At 37.7% G+C, this 21,054-nt stretch overlaps 2 protein-coding genes across 2 annotated transcripts; both read left to right on the forward strand.

Moving 5' to 3' along the window:
* The first annotated feature begins 4,369 nt into the window (after positions 1-4,369).
* On the forward strand, positions 4,370-11,762 carry LOC148677259 (extracellular calcium-sensing receptor-like). Its single transcript, XM_088619546.1, has 5 exons — positions 4,370-4,645; positions 4,960-5,775; positions 6,347-6,574; positions 7,115-7,238; positions 7,435-11,762. The coding sequence occupies exons 1-5, from the start codon at positions 4,385-4,387 to the stop codon at positions 8,346-8,348; spliced, it is 2,343 nt and encodes a 780-aa protein (XP_088475672.1). The 5' UTR covers positions 4,370-4,384; the 3' UTR covers positions 8,349-11,762.
* A 3,814-nt stretch (positions 11,763-15,576) lies between these two features.
* On the forward strand, positions 15,577-20,675 carry LOC148677260 (extracellular calcium-sensing receptor-like). The gene is made up of 5 exons (XM_088619556.1): positions 15,577-15,864; positions 16,191-17,006; positions 17,545-17,772; positions 18,445-18,568; positions 18,768-20,675. Exons 1-5 carry the CDS (start codon positions 15,604-15,606, stop codon positions 19,679-19,681), a joined length of 2,343 nt encoding a protein of 780 aa, XP_088475682.1. The 5' UTR covers positions 15,577-15,603; the 3' UTR covers positions 19,682-20,675.
* Positions 20,676-21,054: the final 379 nt, after the last annotated feature.

Below are 21,054 nucleotides of genomic sequence, written 5' to 3' on the forward strand. Positions count from 1 at the left end.
CATATTAGTAAATAGTTGTTCTTTGTGCATTGTTTAAAGTATCGGTCATCCGCACAAATATGTACAGTATATGCAATAAAAAGAAAAATATAATAGTGCATACTATTTCCCTAATCTCTAGCTTCATATATTTGATCTCTATCTCGTCTTCCATTATGGTTTATCTGAAAAGACAAAGCATAAACACACGTGTTTTAATTATGTAATGCTAAGTGCAAAGTATGTAAAAGCTTCCATTCATAAAATACTTTAAAATCTAACTTTCCTTGGTTAAGAAAAATATACATCTGAATTTAAAATTGTTATCACACTTTTTAAATTTGAAAACATGGATTTTTCCTTGTAGAATTTATGATGTATAAAATTCACAAATGCTAGATTTTATTTTCTTACTTACTTTTCATTGGCCAGCCCTCTGACTGGTCCTGTATGTTGCATCACACAGCTTTTAGGCTACCAGCAACCAGCAACCAGCAACCTTCCAGTCATAGGCGCAGATCCTGAGCCACAGAGCCACTGCACCGCCTAACAGAGTGCATTTTGGGAATACTACAGAGATTCTCAATATAAGTGTATATTTAAATGTATAGTATTTTGAAAGAACATTCAGACCATATCAAGAGAAACTGGTACATCTGAAAATGTCCTGAATTTCTAATACATGGAGAATACCTGTTAGTTCTGAAGTGTTTTGGAGCTGTCAGAGACAGTGAGTAAACACATGGCCAGTTTCAACCTGGTTCAGTCTGATTGAAGGCTGGTTGTGCTTTTCTGATAAGAAATGTGTAATGGACATACATCTCACTGACTCCCACCACTGCTCTGCCACATTCCTGTAGCTGCTCCTTAAATTGTTTAAAAGTATACGGTTATCTAGAAATAGAAGAAAAAAAAGAAACTCACCTGCTGTAAGACAAGTAGTTCAACTTGGTGGCTGCGTCTGCATGCATAGGCTGCAAAGGAACAGGTAGAGGGTTTATTCCAGCTGAAAAGAGAAGAAAGGAAACACAACGTTTCGGCCTTGGAGCCTTCTTCAGGTTTGAAGACCTTAAGAAAATGTACACTTATCTTAGAGTTCGAAGATGACAATAACTGAAATAACACAAATGGTGGCGTATTGAACTTGCAGAATGGCAACACTCTTTTTGAGGTACTGCTTTCAGGAATCTTTGGAATGAACTTCTTGTTTAAAGCTCATCTGAAATGGATATCAAACACTTTTAACATGAAAATGCTTATTTCGGTCATTACGAATAAGTGCAAATGAAAAAATACTTCTATCGTCTTATTAAAAATAATGTGGCTGTATGGGTACATATTTATAGAAACATTTGAGCTATATAATTAATTTTAATTAAACAAAAGTCAGGATTAAATCAACATCTAAACCCACAAACTGACTAGATATTCCAGATAAGTTTATTAATAGCTTAGTGTTTGCCTGAGGCCTGTGTGATGGAGCCATGATCAAGAGCTGTGAGGGATAAGGGTTAAGTTAGGTTTGTACTGGAATTAGCAAATTGTACAGTAGGTGGCTCATAGCTCATTCTGGACCAGATAAATAGCTTTTGATAACATAATGGGCATTAGATTTTAATGTACTCAACACATTTATGTTTCAGCATAACAATGTGTTAAGAAAAGTATGCACAAATAAAAACATGCTGTTACTTTTAAAAGTTGTCATTTGCAATTTAAAATAGTATTTTAATTGTCATTTAACATTCTCCAATAATAAAAAAAAAGTTCAGAAATCATATTTTATTTTGTATCTTTATTATAAAAACCAGCAGCCATATCACCCTTCAGCTCTCAACTGGCTGCCCACTGAGGATAAGCAGGGTTGAGCCTAGTCAGTACCTGGATGGGAGACCTCCTGGGAAGCTGTGGTTTCTGCTGGAAGTGGTGTTAATAATAATAATTCCTTACACTTATATAGCGCTTTTCTGGACACTCCACTCAAAGCGCTTTACAGGTAATGGGGACTCCCCTCCACCACCACCAATGTGTAGCATCCACCTGGATGATGCGACGGCAGCCATAGTGCGCCAGAACGCTCACCACACATCAGCTATCAGTGGGGAGGAGAGCAGAGTAATGTAGCCAATTCATAGAGGGGGAGTATTAGGAGGCCATGATTGGTAAGGGCCAATTGGAAATTTGGCCAGGACACCGGGGTTACACCCCTACTCTTTTCGAGAAGCGCCCTGGGATTTTTAATGACCACAGAGAGTCAGGACCTCGGTTTTACGTCTCATCCGAAGGACGGCGCCTGTTTACAGTATAGTGTCCCCATCACTATACTGGGGCATTAGGACCCACATGGACCACAGGGTGAGCGCCCCCTGCTGGCCCCACTAACACCTCTTCCAGCAGCAACCTTAGTTTTTCCCAGGAGGTCTCCCATCCAGGTACTGACCAGGCTCACACCTGCTTAGCTTCAGTGGGCTGCCAGTTGTGAGTTGCAGGGTGATATGGCTGCTTGTGATGAGTGGGCCCAATAGGGGGTGCCTACCCTGCAGTCCGTTTGGGTCTTAATGCCCTGTATAGTGGTGGGGACACTATACTATAATGTAGTGGGTGCCATCTTTCGGATGATATGTTTAACCGAAGTCCTGATTCTCAGTGGTTATTAAAGATCCCCGGGCATTTTTCAATAACAGTAGGGAGTTATCCCGGTGTCTGGGAAAAATTTCCCTTCTCGGCCTTTAATGTGGCCTCCAAATTTTCCCCATGTATGACCCCAAGTTGCACTTGCCCTGCAATGGACTGGTGCCCTGTCCAGGGTGTACCCTGTCTTCCCGTGACACTGTATGGTACAAAGCGGTTTGGCAAATGACATGACAATTACATTGTATTCCTTAAACTGTGTCCAGGTGGCCTCATTTATCACCAAATACTTTCCCTAGAACATCTTTGCTGACGCTGAAGCACGATTAAATTCACTGACATAAAAGGAAAAATGTATAAGTGTACAGAATCGTGGAAGGACCTTGAGCTGTATTTAAATTTACTAGCAATGTAAATGTGTGGAATATTATGGATGACAGCAATATTAACATAAGCCGCCTTGTGATGATGTACAGTATGAGACACTTTAAAAACAAACTGAAAATGTCAGACAAAGCCATATTTGATATTGCTGCCCTATGTATCTCAAAGGATTATGTGCCTGTGTGAGGAACTTTGTGTACTAATGTGAGTAAATTAATGTTTTGTAAAGAGGAAACACTTTTATTCTAGTGTATAACTTTTTCAAACATCTTCAAACTTTGATTGATTGGTTGGTTGGTTGTTTGGTTGATTAATTGATTTTCAAAGTTTTGTCCCAGAAGGTCAGCACATGAGAGAAGTTCTTAGGGTTTATTTGCTGACATTTGTGAAGCAACACATATTTAAAGACAATTCTAAGTGAAATCATACAGTATGCAAAATATTACATTACATAAAATTAAACAAGAGTAAATTAAAATGTACCTGAACATTTTGTGACCTATTAAAATTCACATGCTCATTAAAGGAAGCAATGGAATAAAATCAGCTGAAAGTTTTACTTTTCCAAACTTAAATGTTGTTCCAAAAAAAGCTTTAAAAAAGACTGGACAGTCAGAGCTAGATTATGATCAAAACTAAGTTGTTGGTTTTTAATCAGCAGGCACATGACACACAACTCACCTTTGAGAGTTACTGTTTTGATGAGAACATGAATTCCATATGATGTGTATCTCGGCACGTGGGAGCAGTAGCCTAACGTACAGTATAAAAAGCAGAGCAAATGCATACTTTGAGATTTGAAGGGAATTTAAAAATGTTACTCCTGAAAGTTGTCATGATTGCTCTTTTAACAGAAGCAAAACAACCCACTTGCAGGCTGCTTGGCAGATGGAAGACGCCTGCATTTTCAAAGGATGGAGACATTGTCATAGGTGGAATATTTTCAATAAACACAGATCGTTCAGGTATAAACCCAGACTTCAGAAACATTCCAGAAAATGTGGAATGCATGGGGTAAGTTAAGATCGTAGGTATAGGATATACACCGCAGGAATTCAATACTTAAACTATGAATCATAACAGCAGGTGAGTAAGCAGTATGTTGATCTTTTGGCAGATTGTGTTTGTTACCTATGCAAACATAACTACAGTATACGGAACATGGAAAATGTCTTGCTGAAGAAAAAATCTTATTTATTTCAAAACAAAATGGCATGTTTATACAATATAAGATTCTCAGATCTTAAATGCAGGTATAAATGGCTATAATTATTGTGTAATGCATGCACCCTATAAAAATATAAACATTTAATATAATTCTTATTATGAGGTCTTTGTATGTTCTTACATCTTCAGCACACATTTCAGAGAATTTAAGTTTGCCCAAACCATGATCTTTGCAATACATGAAATAGACAACAATAAAGAACTGCTACCAGGTGTTTCCTTGGGCTACAGGATCCATAGTGTTTGTAATACTATTCCTGCATCTGTTGGAGCTGCCTTGGATTTAATAAATGGCCAGGAAGAAGGACCTTTGTCTGAAAGTTCCTGTACCAAACCACCAAATGTTCATGCTATTATAGGCCAGTCATCATCCTCCATAAACATTGCAACTGCCACCACAATTGGACCTTTTCGTGTGCCAGTGGTAAGACTTGTTTTAATATTCCAGTCAGCAGTCATCTTAGATATACAATTAAAAAGGTTAATGAGAAACTTCCAGAGTTGGCATACACAACACACAAAACAGAAAATAAAAAATAGCCAGTATTTCTATTTAATTTGCATGTTAGAAAATATGATGCTTTGCAAGTGGATTTGGAACGTCTTATTGTTTTACATTACAAAAATGTGATGTAAATAAAATATTCAGGTAAACTTGATCTGTAAAATAAATTTTAAATAATCAAACCTATTTTATCTTTCTATGTTCCGATCCCTGTCCTATTGCTATATTTTCAGATCAGTCACCTTGCTACCTGTGCTTGTCTGAGTAACAGACGACGATTCCCTTCATTCTTCAGAACCATCCCCAGTGACTATTATCAGAGCAGAGCCCTGGCTCAGCTGGTGAAGCACTTTGGATGGACCTGGGTTGGAGCCATTAGAAGTGATGATGACTATGGCAACAATGGGATGGCTACGTTTGTTCAAATCGCACAACATGAAGGGATATGTGTAGAATACTCAGAGGCCTTATCGAGGACTGATCCGATAGAGAAAATTCGCAAAATTATACAAGTCATAACGAATTCCACATCAAAGATTGTCGTAGCTTTTCTTGCACAGGGAGAAATGTTAGTGCTGCTACAAGAAATGATCCTTCACAACGTGACGGGATTGCAATGGGTTGGCAGTGAATCTTGGATTACTGCCAGTAGCCTTGCAAACGATGAAAGTTATAAAGTTCTGGGAGGTGCCGTTGGATTTGCAATTGATAATACAGTCATTAAAGGTCTGGATGATTTTCTGCTAAGTGTCCACCCATCTAATGACCCTGAAAACAGAATATTAAAGACATTTTGGGAAACGGTCTTCAGCTGCACCCTGACTGAACAAAGAGCTGGTGACAGTGTGCAACGATGTTCAGGGTCTGAGAACTTAAGAGATGTGAATAACCCATACACTGATACCACAGAAATGAGAATCCCTCACAATGTTTATAAAGCAGTGTATGCAGTAGCACATGCACTGCACGACCTGTTCAACTGCCAAAATGGACAAGTTCCTGTTTTCAATACAACATGCCCAGACAAGATGGAAATCGAACCATGGCAGGTAATAATAATCAGCATATTATTATTGCAATTATTGTAATTGTAACCTAATTTCCAGGAGTTATTGACCTACCTAAACAGTGTCATTCTTGCCTTTGCTTTTTTTATGCTCTAGTGGCACATACATTTAGTGCTAAAGGGTGAGAAAATGCACATATTATTAATGTTTGGCTGAAACATTTGTCCAAATCAACTTGTATTTGTATCCATTTATACAACTGAGATTTACAAAATACTGAAGCACACTAAGTGAAATATCTTGCTTAAGGGTACTGTCCCACTCAGAGTTGCAACCTTAAGTTATTCAGTTATAAGTCCAGAGCCTCAACTACTACTCCATGCTGCTGTCTAGGTATTTGAAAGACTGTAATATCTTTTACAGGCTTAGACTGAATACAACATTCACTACAGAGACAGGGAAAATGCTTAGCACTAAATCCCGATTCTCTCTTTATACCGACTGAACCACAGTATAGAAGTAAATTACTGTAGCTCTCATAGTGAAATAATATCATGAGAAGATCCTAAAATATAAATGGTGCTTAACTCACAATTGCATTTGATTAACCTAGGTGCTTCATTACCTGAAAAATCTAAGCTTTACAACAAAAACTGGGGAAAGAGTGTCTTTTGATGAAAATGGAGATCCTGCAGCACGATATGAATTAGTTAATTGGCAGCTAAATAACAAAGGAGATACTGAGTTTGTGACAGTTGGATATTACGATGCGTCTTTGCCAGCAGGACAGCGGTTTACAATGAACAACATTTCTGTTGTCTGGGCAGGCGATCAAGATCAGGTAGTCTTCATCTGCCATTCAATATCAATCTACCTGCTGATGAAGCAGACTCATCTATTTATTCTCTGCACATGAACTGTACTGTAAATTGAGGTCAATTTTATAGTTGAATGCTTATATGATCCCAGTGATATTTCATGGTGATGAAGTGGTACTGTATATAAGATGTTACTGGCACAAAACCCAGTTATTCTGAATATATAAAAATGTTACAAAGAGATTTGTATTTTATTTAAGAAAATTAGGAATGCCTTCACACTGCTGAAATTCTGATACTCAATTGTATCGAGTTGTTTGTTTGTCTGTTTCTATTGTACTGCGCTTGTAAAGTCTTTGTGGCTGCTGCCTCTGTTTGCCCCTACCGGGACACACATGAAATCAAGATATTCTGGTAAACAACTTTTTCAGTAAAATATTATTTTTAGTACTGAGTTTCTGTTAAAACAAGTGGTGCAACTGGAATGCACTATTTAAGTCCTGTTACCATTTTAAAACATTCAGATACAAAATATATTTTGCATCTTTCTATGATATTCGAAGGCTCCTGTGTCAGTGTGCAGTGAGAGCTGTCCTCTAGGCACTCGGAAGGCTGTTCAGAAGGGAAGGCCTGTCTGCTGCTTTGACTGTGTACCATGTGCTGAAGGAGAGATCAGCAACCAAACTGGTAAGATCAAAACCCCAAATTATGAAACACAACACATTAAAAGACATTTCAGTTGAGCAGGCAGTCCCAGGAAAAACTTCTATTGGACACAGAAGTCAATTCCTATTTCATGTACAGTAAGTGACATTAACATCAATCTGAATGTATACTCAGATTTTTTTTTCTATTAACGGTAGATTTGTATTTATTCTTTCAGATTCCATTGACTGTACTAAGTGCCCTCTGGAATACTGGTCCAATGATCAGAGAGACCAGTGTATCTTAAAGGACATTGAATTTCTGTCTTATGGTGAAATCATGGGAATTCTGTTAGCTGCATTTGCTTTACTTGGAACATGTTTAGCTTTTGTTACAGCAGCTGTTTTCTTTAGATTTAAAGATACTCCCATTGTTAAAGCCAATAACTCTGAACTAAGTTTCCTTCTGCTCTTTTCATTGACTCTGTGTTTCCTCTGTTCACTTACTTTCATTGGCCAGCCCTCTGACTGGTCCTGTATGTTGCGCCACACAGCATTTGGGATCACATTTGTCCTGTGCATCTCTTGTGTTCTGGGGAAAACAATAGTGGTGTTAATGGCCTTTAGGGCTACACTGCCAGGCAATAACATTATGAAATGGTTTGGGCCCAAACAACAAAGGTTAAGTGTTCTTGCTTTCACACTTGTACAGGTATTGATATGTGTTCTTTGGTTGATAGTATCACCTCCTTTTCCTTATAAAAATACAAAATATTATAAAGAAAAAATAATTTTAGAGTGTGACTTGGGTTCTACAGTAGGCTTTTGTGCTGTGTTAGGGTATATAGGATTCCTCTCTGCCATGTGCTTTTTGCTCGCTTTTCTGGCTCGGAAGCTGCCTGATAACTTCAATGAAGCCAAATTCATTACATTCAGCATGCTCATATTCTGTGCTGTCTGGATCACCTTTATCCCAGCTTACATCAGCTCTCCTGGGAAGTTCACAGTGGCTGTGGAAATATTTGCTATTTTAGCATCAAGTTTTGGTTTGCTGTTCTGTATTTTTGCACCAAAATGTTATATTATAATATTAAATCCTGACATGAACACAAAGAGACATTTGATGGGTAAGCAGCCTTCAAAATCACATTAAATCTAATATGAGAAGTTTAAGGAGGGAAAAGCACTTTTGGAATAATTTAGTTTTACACATTGGTTAGTGAATTGAATTAAGTAATTTAATAAATAGAAAAATAGGCATATCCATACCAATTATTAAAAACAATAATAGTACACACTAAAATCTTTAATTTTTAACATTTTCAATGTATTACAAGTCCTGGTAAATGCAAAATGATACAACAAAGCACATGCAAGTTTCTAACATTATTAACTGGCTAGATTTAAATGCAGTTACATTTGTTTTGAAATTGTTCTTGCAAAATTCTCATTTTTGAAAATTGTCTAACATAATTCTCTTACATAAAATACAGCAGAATTATTTGGGGACCGTTTGACTATTCATTTACCATTAACAGGCTGATGAGCAGAGGTCTTTGAAATCCACAGCAGTTGCAGGGCTTTTTACTCAGATACAAAATGTGCCATTTTATTAATTTATGCGAGGGGCTAACAGGAAAACAAAGGTGAGGACACAAGTCCTTACTGCTAAAGGTTTCTTTGTAGTGAGGAAAACTGCACTGCAGCTGGAAGTGCTGATGTTGGTCTACAAACAACTTTAAAAACAATTAAATGTACAAAGCCATTTCCTCTGAGAATAAAAGCCTATTTCTCCCTGAAAGACATCAGGTCTCCTGTGTCAGCAGCTCTGCTCACTCCCCTCAGCCTCAGCACTGCCTGAGGTTTACAGAGGAGGGACGGTGTCTACTAATCACTGAGGATCCCTATGGGCAAGAGCAAATGGTACTTCACCAAAAGAGATTGTTCAAAAACAAAAGTGTGATTAGATTAAGAATGCTATCTGAACAATACATGTGTGGGGTGTTTTTTTTAATTCACTGGAACACCTTACATAATCCAATGATCATTATTAGAAAGTATTACAGGATAGTAACACAATGAATTGCAACAAAATTCACTGCTTTCTGGAGAATGCTGTTTTTGCATTACAGTCTTCTGTTAACAATAACAAGGTGTCAAGTGCTAGTTTGTTATACTACTGTATATAATTAATAGGTTTTGCATGAGCACAAACACACAAAATCTAAACAATTCAATTCCTCACATTTTTACTCTGACACACTTGGCCATGTTTCAGTGATTGAGGCTACATGGGAAATTACAAGTAACCCAAATACGAGTGTGCCCATTGAAACATCATGGCTTACATCACCATGAGCCCATGTGAGACCTTCATCTGTCGCAATGCAAAATGCTTAAAGATGGACGGCCTTGTGCAAAGCAATGTGAAATAAATTTTGCCTGCAAAGCACATAATGCTAGTTGTTCCACCACTGTGCATGGATTTACAGACCCTGTGTCTCTTCTGTTTCAAATAGAGGCTTACCTGTTCACCAAGAGCAGCTGGGGAGTGGCACATACAGTATGCAGTCAGTTTCTGTCTTTGAATGTACCTTTGTCAGTGTGCTGTAGCACAACTTGCTTTGTTGCAGGCCTGGTACTCTTAAAAACTGTTTTTCTGAGTGGTGCTAAGTGCGAAATTAACTTAATGGTTAAGGTAATAATAATTGCTTACACTTATATAGCGCTTTTTCTGGAAACTCCACTCAAAGCGCTTTACAGGTAATGGTGACTCCCCTCCACCACCACCAATGTGCAGCATCCACCTGGATGATGCAACGGCAGCCATAGTGCGCCAGAACGCTCACCACACACCAGCTATCAGTGGGGAGGAGAGCAGAGTAATGAAGCCAATTCATAGATGGGGATTATTAAGAGGCCATGATTGGTAAGGACCAATGGGAAATTTGGCCAGGACGCCGGGGTTACACCCCTACTCTTTTCGAGAAACGCCCTGGGATTTTTAATTTTAAGGTAAACCAGGATGTACAAACAATATAAGCACAGCAACTACTAACAAATTTGATTGCATAGAATGCAGAATTTATAGATGAATACAAGAACAGTTAAATTAAATGAAAACTGTCTGTATTGTATTCTTGGGACCATCTAAGACATTTTTGGTATATAATTCCCATTGGCCTATATTCCTTATATATGTAGACAACAAAGAAACAATCCTATCAATACAACTATACAATATAATAATATGTATCAGCCAGCAGCCATATCACCCTGTAACTCACAACTAGCAATCCACTGAAGCTAAGTAGGTGTGAGCCTGGGAAAAACTAAAATTGCTGCTAGGAGTGGTGTTAGTTTGGCCAGGAGGGGGCGCTCAACCTGCAATCTACGTGGGTCCTAATGGCCCAGTATAGTGATGGGAAAACTATACTGTAAAAAGGTGCCATCCTGCAGATGAGACGTAAAACTGAGGTCCTGACTCTCTGTGGTAATTAAAAATCCCAGGCTGTTTTCAAAAAGAGGAGGGGTGTAAATACAGCATCCTGGCCAAATTTCGAATTGGCCCTTACCCATCATGGCTTCCTAATAGTCTCCATCTATGGACTGGCTTCATCACTCTGGTCTCCCCCCCACTGAGAGCTGGTGTGTGGTGAGAGATGCCTTCACATCATCCAGGTTGGGGCTGCACATTGGTGGTGGTGGAGGGGAGTCCCCATTACCAGTAAAACACTTTGAGTGGAGTGTCCAGAAAAGCACTAAAGAAGTGCAAGGAATTCTTGTTATTATTATTTTAATTATGCTGTCCAGGAGAAGCATTACTTCTTTCAGAATCTATTAATAAAGTCTGTTCATGAAAATCACAGAGGAAGTTAATTTTCATCATAACTTAATAATGACACCCTCCTAGTGTTTTCAAAGGGCAGTCTGGCTTGTGAGAAAACTATGCTGGAATTCTCATACATTATAAAAAGTAATAGGTGCTGAATTCCTAACACATGGAGAATATCTGTTAGTTTTGAAGTGTTTTAGAGGGTGTAGACACACCCCCGGGTCTGATTCAAAGCAGGTGGTGTTTTTGTAATTAGAAAAGTGCTCTGTCACATCCCTGTTACTGTTCTTTAAATTACTTAAAACTATATGGTTATCCAGAAATAAAGAACAAAAGAAACTCACCCTTTTTGTGGATCTGCCAGACAATTCTGTAACATCACATATAGCAGTAACACTTAAAAATATGCCGTACTGTATATTACAACACGTATGTGTAGGGATCTTAACATAACATAATCTTATCATAGAATTGGAAAATGACAATAACCAAAATACCAGAAATGACTACTGATTAACCTACCTTGCAGAATGGCGACACTTAGTGTCATTTTTAGGTACTGCTTTTCGGAAGAATTTGAATTACCCTTTTTTTAAATGAAAGACTGATTTAATGTAATGTGTAATGACACCTGAAGAAGGCTCCACGGCCAAAACGTTGTGTTCTCTTTCTTCTTTTTTTCAGCATGGAATAAACCTATTACTTGTTCCTTTAATGTAATGTGTTTCTTTATTAGCCCTATACATTAGCCCACAGGGTCAGCCATTATACAGCAACCCTGGGGCAGTTGAGGTTAAGGGCCTTGCTCAGAGTAGGATTCCTCTGCCAGCCGTGGGATTTGAACCAGCAACCTTCTAGTCACAGGCACAGATCCTTAGCCACAGAGCCACCACTCCGCCCAATTTGTGCCCTAAGTGTACTATCTTATGTGGGTCAAATATTGAAGATGTATGGGTACAGATTTGTAGACACATTTAAGCAGGAATACAATACGTTTTCAATAAAAAACAGAATTAGATCAGCTCCTCAACTCACAAACTGACTAGATATTCCAGATAAGTTTATTAATAGTTTAGTGTTTGCCTGAGGTCTGTTCGATGGAGCCATGATCAAGAGCTGTGAGGGATAAGGGTTAAGTTAGGCTTGTACTATAATTTGCAAATTGTACAGTAGGTGGCTCATAGCTCATTCTGGACTAGATAAATAGCTTTTGATAACATAATGGTTATCAGATATTAATATACATATAGTTTAAAGATATACTGCATATCTGCACCCTAAAAACAAAATTCCACAGTAATACAATGTCCAAAATTAAAAAAGCATCCTTACATTAGAAGTTATTTCATAATGTTTCTTAAAATTTATCAGTATAATAATGAGTCAACAAAATTGTGTACAATGAAAAATATGCTTACTTTAAAAAGCTATCACTTGTATTTTAAAATACTATTTCAGTTAGTACTTTTCATTAAAAAACTTTCATTAAGAAATAATAGTTCATTTTGGATCTTTATTACATTTCATTGTGTCCAGGTGGCTTCATAGCATTTATCACCATATACTTTTACTAAACAATTTTTGCTGACACTGAAGCTCAATTTAATTCACTGATGGAAAGGAATAATTAATGAGTATGCAGTAACAAGGAAGGACCTCGAGCTGCATTTAAATTTATTAGCAATCTAAGTGTGTGGAATATAATGAAGGACAACAATATTAATTTAAGCTGTTTTATGATAATGTATGAGACTCTTTAAAATCTGGAGCTGGCAGACAAAGCCATTTTTGATACTGTTGCCCTGTGGATCTCAAAGGGTTATGTGTCTGTGTGAGGCAATTTGTTTACTAATGTGAGTAAATGGATGATGTTTGTAGAAGAAACAATTTTATTTTCCTACATGTACATGTAAACAAATCTTCAAACATTTATTTCAAATTTCTAAAACAAAGTCAGGCACTACTAAAATAAAAGATTGATTGATTGAAGTTCTCACATTTTAATTCATTACATTTTTGCAGCAACATATATTTTAGAACAATTTTAAGTGAAATCATATACAAAATATTACATTAATAAAAATGTAAGTAAACGCCAGCCAATTAAAATGTACCTGAACATTTTTTGTGACCTATTTCATTAGCTTCTAAAAATGTTAAGACTGGGAGGTTATAGATTGATCATGAAAAAAACTATGTTCTTGGTTTTTAATCAGCAGGCACATGACACACAACTCACCTTTGAGAGTTACTGTTTTGATGAGAACATGAATTCCATATGATGCGCACCTCGGCACATGGGAGCAGTAGCCTAAAGTACAGTATAAAAAGCAGAGCAAATGCATACTTTGAAATTTGAAGGGCAATTAAAAATGTTACTCCTGAAAGTTGTCATGATTGCTCTTTTAACAACAGCAAAACAACCCATTTGCAGGCTGCTTGGCAGATGGAAGACGCCTGCATTTTCAAAGGATGGAGACATTGTCATAGGTGGAATATTTTCAATAGACAGAGACTATCCAGGAACCACAACAGACTTCAGAAACATTCCAGAAAATGTGGAATGCAAGGGGTAAGTTAAGATCGTAGGTACAGTGCCTTGCGAAAGTATTCGGCCCCCTTGAACTTTTCAACCTTTTGCCACATTTCAGGCTTCAAACATAAAGATATAAATTTTTTATTTTATGTGAAGAATCACCAACAAGTGGGACACAATTGTGAAGTGGAACGAAATCTATTGGATTTTTGAAACTTTTTTAACTAATAAAAAAATGAAAAGTGGGGCGTGCAAAATTATTCGGCCCCTTTACTTTCAGTGCAGCAAACTCACTCCAGAAGTTCAGCGAGGATCTCTGAATGATCCAATGTTGTCCTAAATGACTGATGGTGATAAATAGAATCCACCTGTGTGTAATCAAGTCTCTGTATAAATGCACCTGCTCTGTGATAGTCTCAAGGTTCTGTTGAAAGCGCAGAGAGCATCATGAAGACCAAGGAACACACCAGGCAGGTCCGTAATACTGTTGTGGAGAAGTTTAAAGCCGGATTTGGATACAAAAAGATTTCCCAAGCTTCAAACATCCCAAGGAGCACTGTGCAAGCGATCATCTTGAAATGAAAGGAGTATCAGACCACTGCAAATCTACCAAGACCTGGCCGTCCCTCTAAACTTTCAGCTCAGACAAGGAGAAGACTGATCAGAGATGCAGCCAAGAGGCCCATGATCACTCTGGATGAACTGCAGAGAACTACAGCTGAGGTGGGAGAGTCTGTCCATAGGACAACAATCAGTCTTACACTGCACAAATCTGGCCTTTATGGAAGAGTGGCAAGAAGAAAGCCATTTCTCAAAGATATCCATAAAAAGTCTCGTCTAAAGTTTGCCACAAGCCACCTGGGAGACACCCCAAACATGTGGAAGAAGGTGCTCTGGTCAGATGAAACCAAAATCGAACTTTTTGGCCACAATGCAAAACGATATGTTTGGCGTAAAAGCAACACAGCTCATCACCCTCAACACACCATCCCCACTGTCAAACATGGTGGTGGCAGCATCATGGTTTGGGCCTGCTTTTCTTCAGCAGGGACAGGGAAGATGGTTAAAATTGAGGGGAAGATGGATGCAGCCAAATACAGGACCATTCTGGATGAAAACCTGTTGGAGTCTGCAAAAGACCTGAAACTGGGACGGAGATTTATCTTCCAACAAGACAATGATCCCAAACATACAGCAAAATCTACAAAGGAATGGTTCACAAATAAACGTATCCAGGTGTTTGAATGGCCAAGTCAAAGTCCAGACCTGAATCCAATCGAGAATCTGTGGAAAGAGCTGAAAACTGCTGTTCACAAACGCTCTCCATCCAACCTCACTGAGCTCGAGCTGTTTTGCAAGGAAGAATGGGCAAGAATTTCAGTCTCTCGATGTGCAAAACTGATAGAGACATACCCCAAGCGACTTGCAGCTGTAATCGCAGCAAAAGGTGGCTCTACAAAGTATTAACGCAAGGGGGCCGAATAATTTTGCACGCCCCACTTTTCATTTTTTTATTAGTTAAAAAAGTTTCAAAAATCCAATAGATTTCGTTCCACTTCACAATTGTGTCCCACTTGTTGGTGATTCTTCACATAAAATAAAAAATTTATATCTTTATGTTTGAAGCCTGAAATGTGGCAAAAGGTTGAAAAGTTCAAGGGGGCCGAATACTTTCGCAAGGCACTGTATAGAACTTTCACTGCATGAATTCAATACTAAAACTATAAATCATTACAGCAAGTGAGTAAGCAGTGTGTTGATCTTTTGGCAGATTGTGTTTGTTACTGTAACTATAATGAATGTGTTAAATGTCTTGATTCAGCAAGATTTTCTTTTTATTTCAAAATAAAAGTGCCAGATTCCTCAGTATGAAAATCTCAACATGTTAAACTCAAGTATAAATGGTTCGTAGTAGTGTACAATTAATGAATACTAATAAAATACTAATATTTAACGCCAAATATTTATATTCATGAGGTCTTTGCATGTTCTTACATCATCAGCATACATTTCAGAGAATTTAAGTTTGCCCAAACCATGATCTTTGCAATACATGAAATAAACAACAATAAAGAACTGCTACCGGGTGTTTCCTTGGGCTACAGAATCCATAGTGTTTGTAATACTATTCCTGCATCTGTTGGAGCTGCCTTGGATTTAATAAATGGCCAGGAAGAAGGACCTTTGTCTGAAAGTTCCTGTACCAAACCACCAAATGTTCATGCTATTATAGGCCAGTCATCATCCTCCATAAACATTGCAACTGCCACCACAATTGGACCTTTTCGTGTACCAGTGGTAAGACTTGTTTTAATATTCCAGTCAGCAGTCATCTTAGATTTACAATTAAATAAAATTAAAATTAAATTAAATAGGTTAATGAGAAATTTCTAGAGCCGGTATGTGCATATGAAACACACAAAAAAGAAAATAAAAAATAGCCAGTATTTCTATTTAATATGCATGTTAGAAAATATGATGTTTTGCAAGTGGTTTTGGGACACTACAAAAATGTTATGTAAATAAAATATTCAGGTAAACTTGATCTGTAAAATAAATTTTAAATAATCAAACCTATTTTATCTTTCTGTCTTCCTATCCCTGTCCTATTGCTATATTTTCAGATCAGTCACCTTGCTACCTGTGCTTGTCTGAGTAACAGAAGACGATTCCCTTCATTCTTCAGAACCATCCCCAGTGACTATTATCAGAGCAGAGCCCTGGCTCAGCTGGTGAAGCACTTTGGATGGACCTGGGTTGGAGCCATTAGAAGTGATGATGACTATGGCAACAATGGGATGGGTACATTTGTTCAAATCGCACAACAAGAAGGGATATGTGTAGAATACTCAGAGGCCTTATCGAGGACTGATCCGATAGAGAAAATTCGCAAAATTATACAAGTCATAACGAATTCCACATCAAAGATTGTCGTAGCTTTTCTGGCACAGGGAGAAATGTTAGTGCTGCTACAAGAAATGATCCTTCACAAAGTGACGGGATTGCAATGGGTTGGCAGTGAATCTTGGATTACTGCCAGCAACCTGGCAAACGATGAAAGTTATAAAGTTCTGGGTGGTGCCGTTGGATTTGCAATTGATAATACAGTCATTAAAGGTCTGGATGATTTTCTGCTAAGTGTCCACCCATCTAATGACCCTGAAAACAGAATATTAAAGACATTTTGGGAAACGGTCTTCAGCTGCACCCTGACTGAACAAGGAGCTGGTGACAGTGTGCAACGATGTACAGGGTCTGAGAACTTAACAGATGTGAATAACCCATACACTGATACAACAGAGATGAGAATCCCTCACAATGTTTATAAAGCAGTGTATGCAGTAGCACATGCACTGCATGACTTGTTCAACTGCCAAAACGGACAAGGTTCTGTTTTCAATACAACATGCCCGGACAAGATGGAAATTGAACCATGGCAGGTAATAATAATCAGCAGAATATTAGTTTAAAAAACTATAAGAACCAAATTACCAGGAGTTATTTACCAACTGTACCTAAAACAGTGTCATATGTCATTCTTGACTTTGCTTTTTTATGCTCTGGTGGCACATACATTTAGTGCTAAAGGGTGAGAAAATACAACGAAAATTCAAATCTTTATTAATATGTTTGGCTGAAATGTCCAAATCAACTTGTATTTGTATCCATTTAGACAACTGAGATTTACAATATACTGAAGCACACTAAGTGAAATATCTTGCTTAAGGGTACTGTCACATCCAGAGTTGCAACCTTCAGTTATTCAGTTACTGTACAAGTCCAGAGTCCCAACTGAATACATCATTCACTACAGAGACAGGGAAAATGCTCAGCACTAAATCCTGATTCTCTCTTAATACTGACTGAACCACAGTATAGAAGTACATCAGCTCTCATAGTGAAATAATATCATTTATAAGAAGATTCTAAAATATAAATGGTGCTTAACTCACAATTGATTTTGATTCATTAACCTAGGTGCTTCATTACCTGAAAAATGTAAACTTTACAACTACAACTGGGGAAAGAGTGTCTTTTGATGAAAATGGAGGTCCTGCAGCACGATATGAATTAGTTAATTGGCAGCTAAATAACATAGGAGATACTGAGTTTGTGACAGTTGGATATTACGATGCGTCTTTGCCAGCAGGACAGCGGTTTACAATGAACAACATTTCTGTTGTCTGGGCAGGCGATCAAGATCAGGTAGTCTTCATCTGCCATTCAATATCAATCTACCTGCTGATGAAGCAGACTCATCTATTTATTCTCTGCACATGAACTGTACTGTAAATTGAGGTCAATTTTATAGCTGAATGCTTATATGATCCCAGTGATATTTCATGGTGATGAAGTGGTACTGTATATAAGATGTTACTGGCACAAAACCCAGTTATTCTGAATATGTAAAAATGTTACAAAGAGATTTGTATTTTATTTAAGAAAATAAGGAATGCCTTCACACTGCTGAAATTCTGATACTCAATTGTATCAAGTCGTTTGTTTGTCTGTTTCTATTGTACTGCGCTTGTAAAGTCTTTGTGGCTGCTGCCTCTGCTTGCCCCTACCGGGACACACATGAAATCAAGATATTCTGGTAAAAAACATTTTTTTTTTAAATTGTAAAATATTATTTTTAGTACTGGGTTTCTGTTAAAACTTAATTGGTGCAACTGGAATGCTCTATTTAAGTCCTGTTACCATTTTAAAACATTCAGATATAAAATATGGTGTTGCAGTCTTCAACAGTTAAAATGTTACCTTTCTTTACTTTTATCTTCGTAATAGCAAAAAACAGTGTAAGCCTTCTATTGTTTGTTGTGTTTTGATGTGTTGTGTATTGTGTCCTTAAGCTTAATAGGTTTTGTTGTTATAAAGGTGCCTGTGTCAGTGTGCAGTGAGAGCTGTCCTCCAGGCACTCGGAAGGCTGTTCAGAAGGGAAGGCCTGTCTGCTGCTTTGACTGTGTACCATGTGCTGAAGGAGAGATCAGCAACCAAACCGGTAAGATCAAAACCCCAAATTATGAAACACAACACATTAAGACATTTCAGTTGAGCAGGCTGGACACAGAAGTTAATTCCTAATTCATGTACAGTAAGTGACATTAACATCAATCTGAATGTATGTTCAGATGTCTTTTCAGGACATCACTCTTCATTTTTTTTTTCTATTTACTTTAGATTTATATTTATTCTTTCAGATTCCATTGACTGTACTAAGTGCCCTCTGGAATACTGGTCCAATGATCAGAGAGACCAGTGCATCTTAAAGGACATTGAATTTCTGTCTTATGGTGAAATCATGGGAATTCTGTTAGCTGCATTTGCTTTACTGGGAACATGTTTAGCTTTTGTTACAGCAGCTGTTTTCTTTAGATTTAAAGATACTCCCATTGTTAAAGCCAATAACTCTGAACTAAGTTTCCTTCTGCTCTTTTCATTGACTCTGTGTTTCCTCTGTTCACTTACTTTCATTGGCCAGCCCTCTGACTGGTCCTGTATGTTGCGCCACACAGCATTTGGAATCACATTTGTCCTGTGCATCTCTTGTGTTCTGGGGAAAACAATAGTGGTGTTAATGGCCTTTAGGGCTACACTGCCAGGCAATAACATTATGAAATGGTTTGGGCCCACACAGCAAAGGTTAAGTGTTCTTGCTTTCACACTTGTACAGGTATTGATATGTGTTCTTTGGTTGATATTATCACCTCCTTTTCCCTATAAAAATACAAAATATTATAAAGAAAAAATAATTTTAGAGTGTGACTTGGGTTCTACAGTAGGCTTTTGTGCTGTGTTAGGGTATATAGGATTCCTCTCTGCCATGTGCTTTTTGCTCGCTTTCCTGGCTCGGAAGCTGCCTGATAACTTCAATGAAGCCAAATTCATTACATTCAGCATGCTCATATTCTGTGCTGTCTGGATCACCTTTATCCCAGCTTATATCAGCTCTCCTGGGAAGTTCACAGTGGCTGTGGAAATATTTGCTATTTTAGCATCAAGTTTTGGTTTGCTGTTCTGTATTTTTGCACCAAAATGTTATATTATAATATTAAATCCTGACATGAACACAAAGAGACATTTGATGGGTAAGCAGCCTTCAAAATCACATTAAATCTAATATGAGAAGTGTAAGGAGGGAAAAGCACTTTTGGAATAATTTAGTTTTACACATTGGTTAGTGAATTGAATTAAGTAATTTAATAAATAGAAAAATAGGCATATCCATACCAATTATTAAAAACAATAATAGTACACACTAAAATCTTTCATTTTTAACATTTTCAATGTATTACAAGTCTTGGTAAATGCAAAATGATACAACAAAGCACATGTAAGTTTATAACATTATTAACTGGCTAGACTTAAATGCAGTTACATTTGTTTTGAAATTGTTCTTGCAAAATTCTCATTTTTGAAAATTGTCTAACATAATTCTCTTACATAAAATACAGCAGAATTATTTGGGGACCGTTTGACTATTCATTTAACATTAACAGGCTGATGAGCAGAGCTCTTTGAAATCCACAGCAGTTGCAGGGCTTTTTGCTCAGATACAAAATGTGCCATTTTATTAATTAATGCGAGGGGCTAACAGGAAAAAAAGGTGAGGACACACGTCCTTACTGCTAAAGGCTTCTTTGTAGTGAGGAAAACTGCACTGCAGCTGGAAGTGCTGATGTTGGTCTACAAACAACTTTAAAAACAATTAAATGTACAAAGCCATTTCCTCTGAGAATAAAAGCCTATTTCTCCCTGAAAGACATCAGGTCTCCTGTGTCAGCAGCTCTGCTCACTCCCCTCAGCCTCAGCACTGCCTGAGGTTTACAGAGGAGGGACGGTGTCTACTAATCACTGAGGATCCCTATGGGCAAGAGCAAATGGTACTTCACCAAAAGAGATTGTTCAAAAACAAAAGTGTGATTAGATTAAGAATGCTATCTGAACAATACATGTGTGGGGTGTTTTTTTCACAACACTTTGAAAAATAAGTAAAATTAGTAAGGTACTGTAGTAAGACAATGAACTGCAAAAAAATCACCAGTCTGCTGTTATAGTTTGCAATAATAAGGTGTCAAGTGCTAGTTTGCTATTGTATATAATGAAAAAAGATCACATATACCCAAACACACAAAATCAACAATTCAATTCCTCACTTTTTTACTTTTTTTGGACATGTTTCTGTGATCAAGGCTGAGTAACCCAAATACAAGTGAGCTCACTGTAACATCATGGCTTAGATCACCTGACCCCACATGATCATTTCACCTGTTTGTGTTAATGCAAATTGCTACACCAGTTTATAGATGGCCTTGCCGACTGATACAACTAGAACTGCACACAATCCTAGCTGAACATCTCTGTTAACTCATGGAGGCATAAAGCTCCCATGTGATGACAAGGAGATGAAGGGTGGTGCAATGGCTTCAGTGATGACAGTGTAAGCATTCAAGATAATGGCGCAATCTGGGTGTCACAATCACATCC

This window comes from Lepisosteus platostomus, chromosome 2, assembly GCF_059453375.1.
Source record: "Lepisosteus platostomus isolate fLepPlt1 chromosome 2, fLepPlt1.hap1, whole genome shotgun sequence".
Classification (NCBI taxonomy): domain Eukaryota; kingdom Metazoa; phylum Chordata; class Actinopteri; order Semionotiformes; family Lepisosteidae; genus Lepisosteus; species Lepisosteus platostomus.

Coding starts and splice junctions, on each gene's coding strand:
- LOC148677260 (XM_088619556.1), top strand. CDS start 15,604: ATGATCTTTGCAATACATGAAATAAACAACAATAAAGAACTGCTACCG. Junction 17,007..17,544: donor TGGAAATTGAACCATGGCAG/GTAATAATAATC, acceptor TCATTAACCTAG/GTGCTTCATTACCTGAAAAA. Junction 17,773..18,444: donor GGGCAGGCGATCAAGATCAG/GTAGTCTTCATC, acceptor GTTGTTATAAAG/GTGCCTGTGTCAGTGTGCAG.
- LOC148677259 (XM_088619546.1), top strand. CDS start 4,385: ATGATCTTTGCAATACATGAAATAGACAACAATAAAGAACTGCTACCA. Junction 6,575..7,114: donor GGGCAGGCGATCAAGATCAG/GTAGTCTTCATC, acceptor TGATATTCGAAG/GCTCCTGTGTCAGTGTGCAG. Junction 7,239..7,434: donor AGAGATCAGCAACCAAACTG/GTAAGATCAAAA, acceptor TTATTCTTTCAG/ATTCCATTGACTGTACTAAG.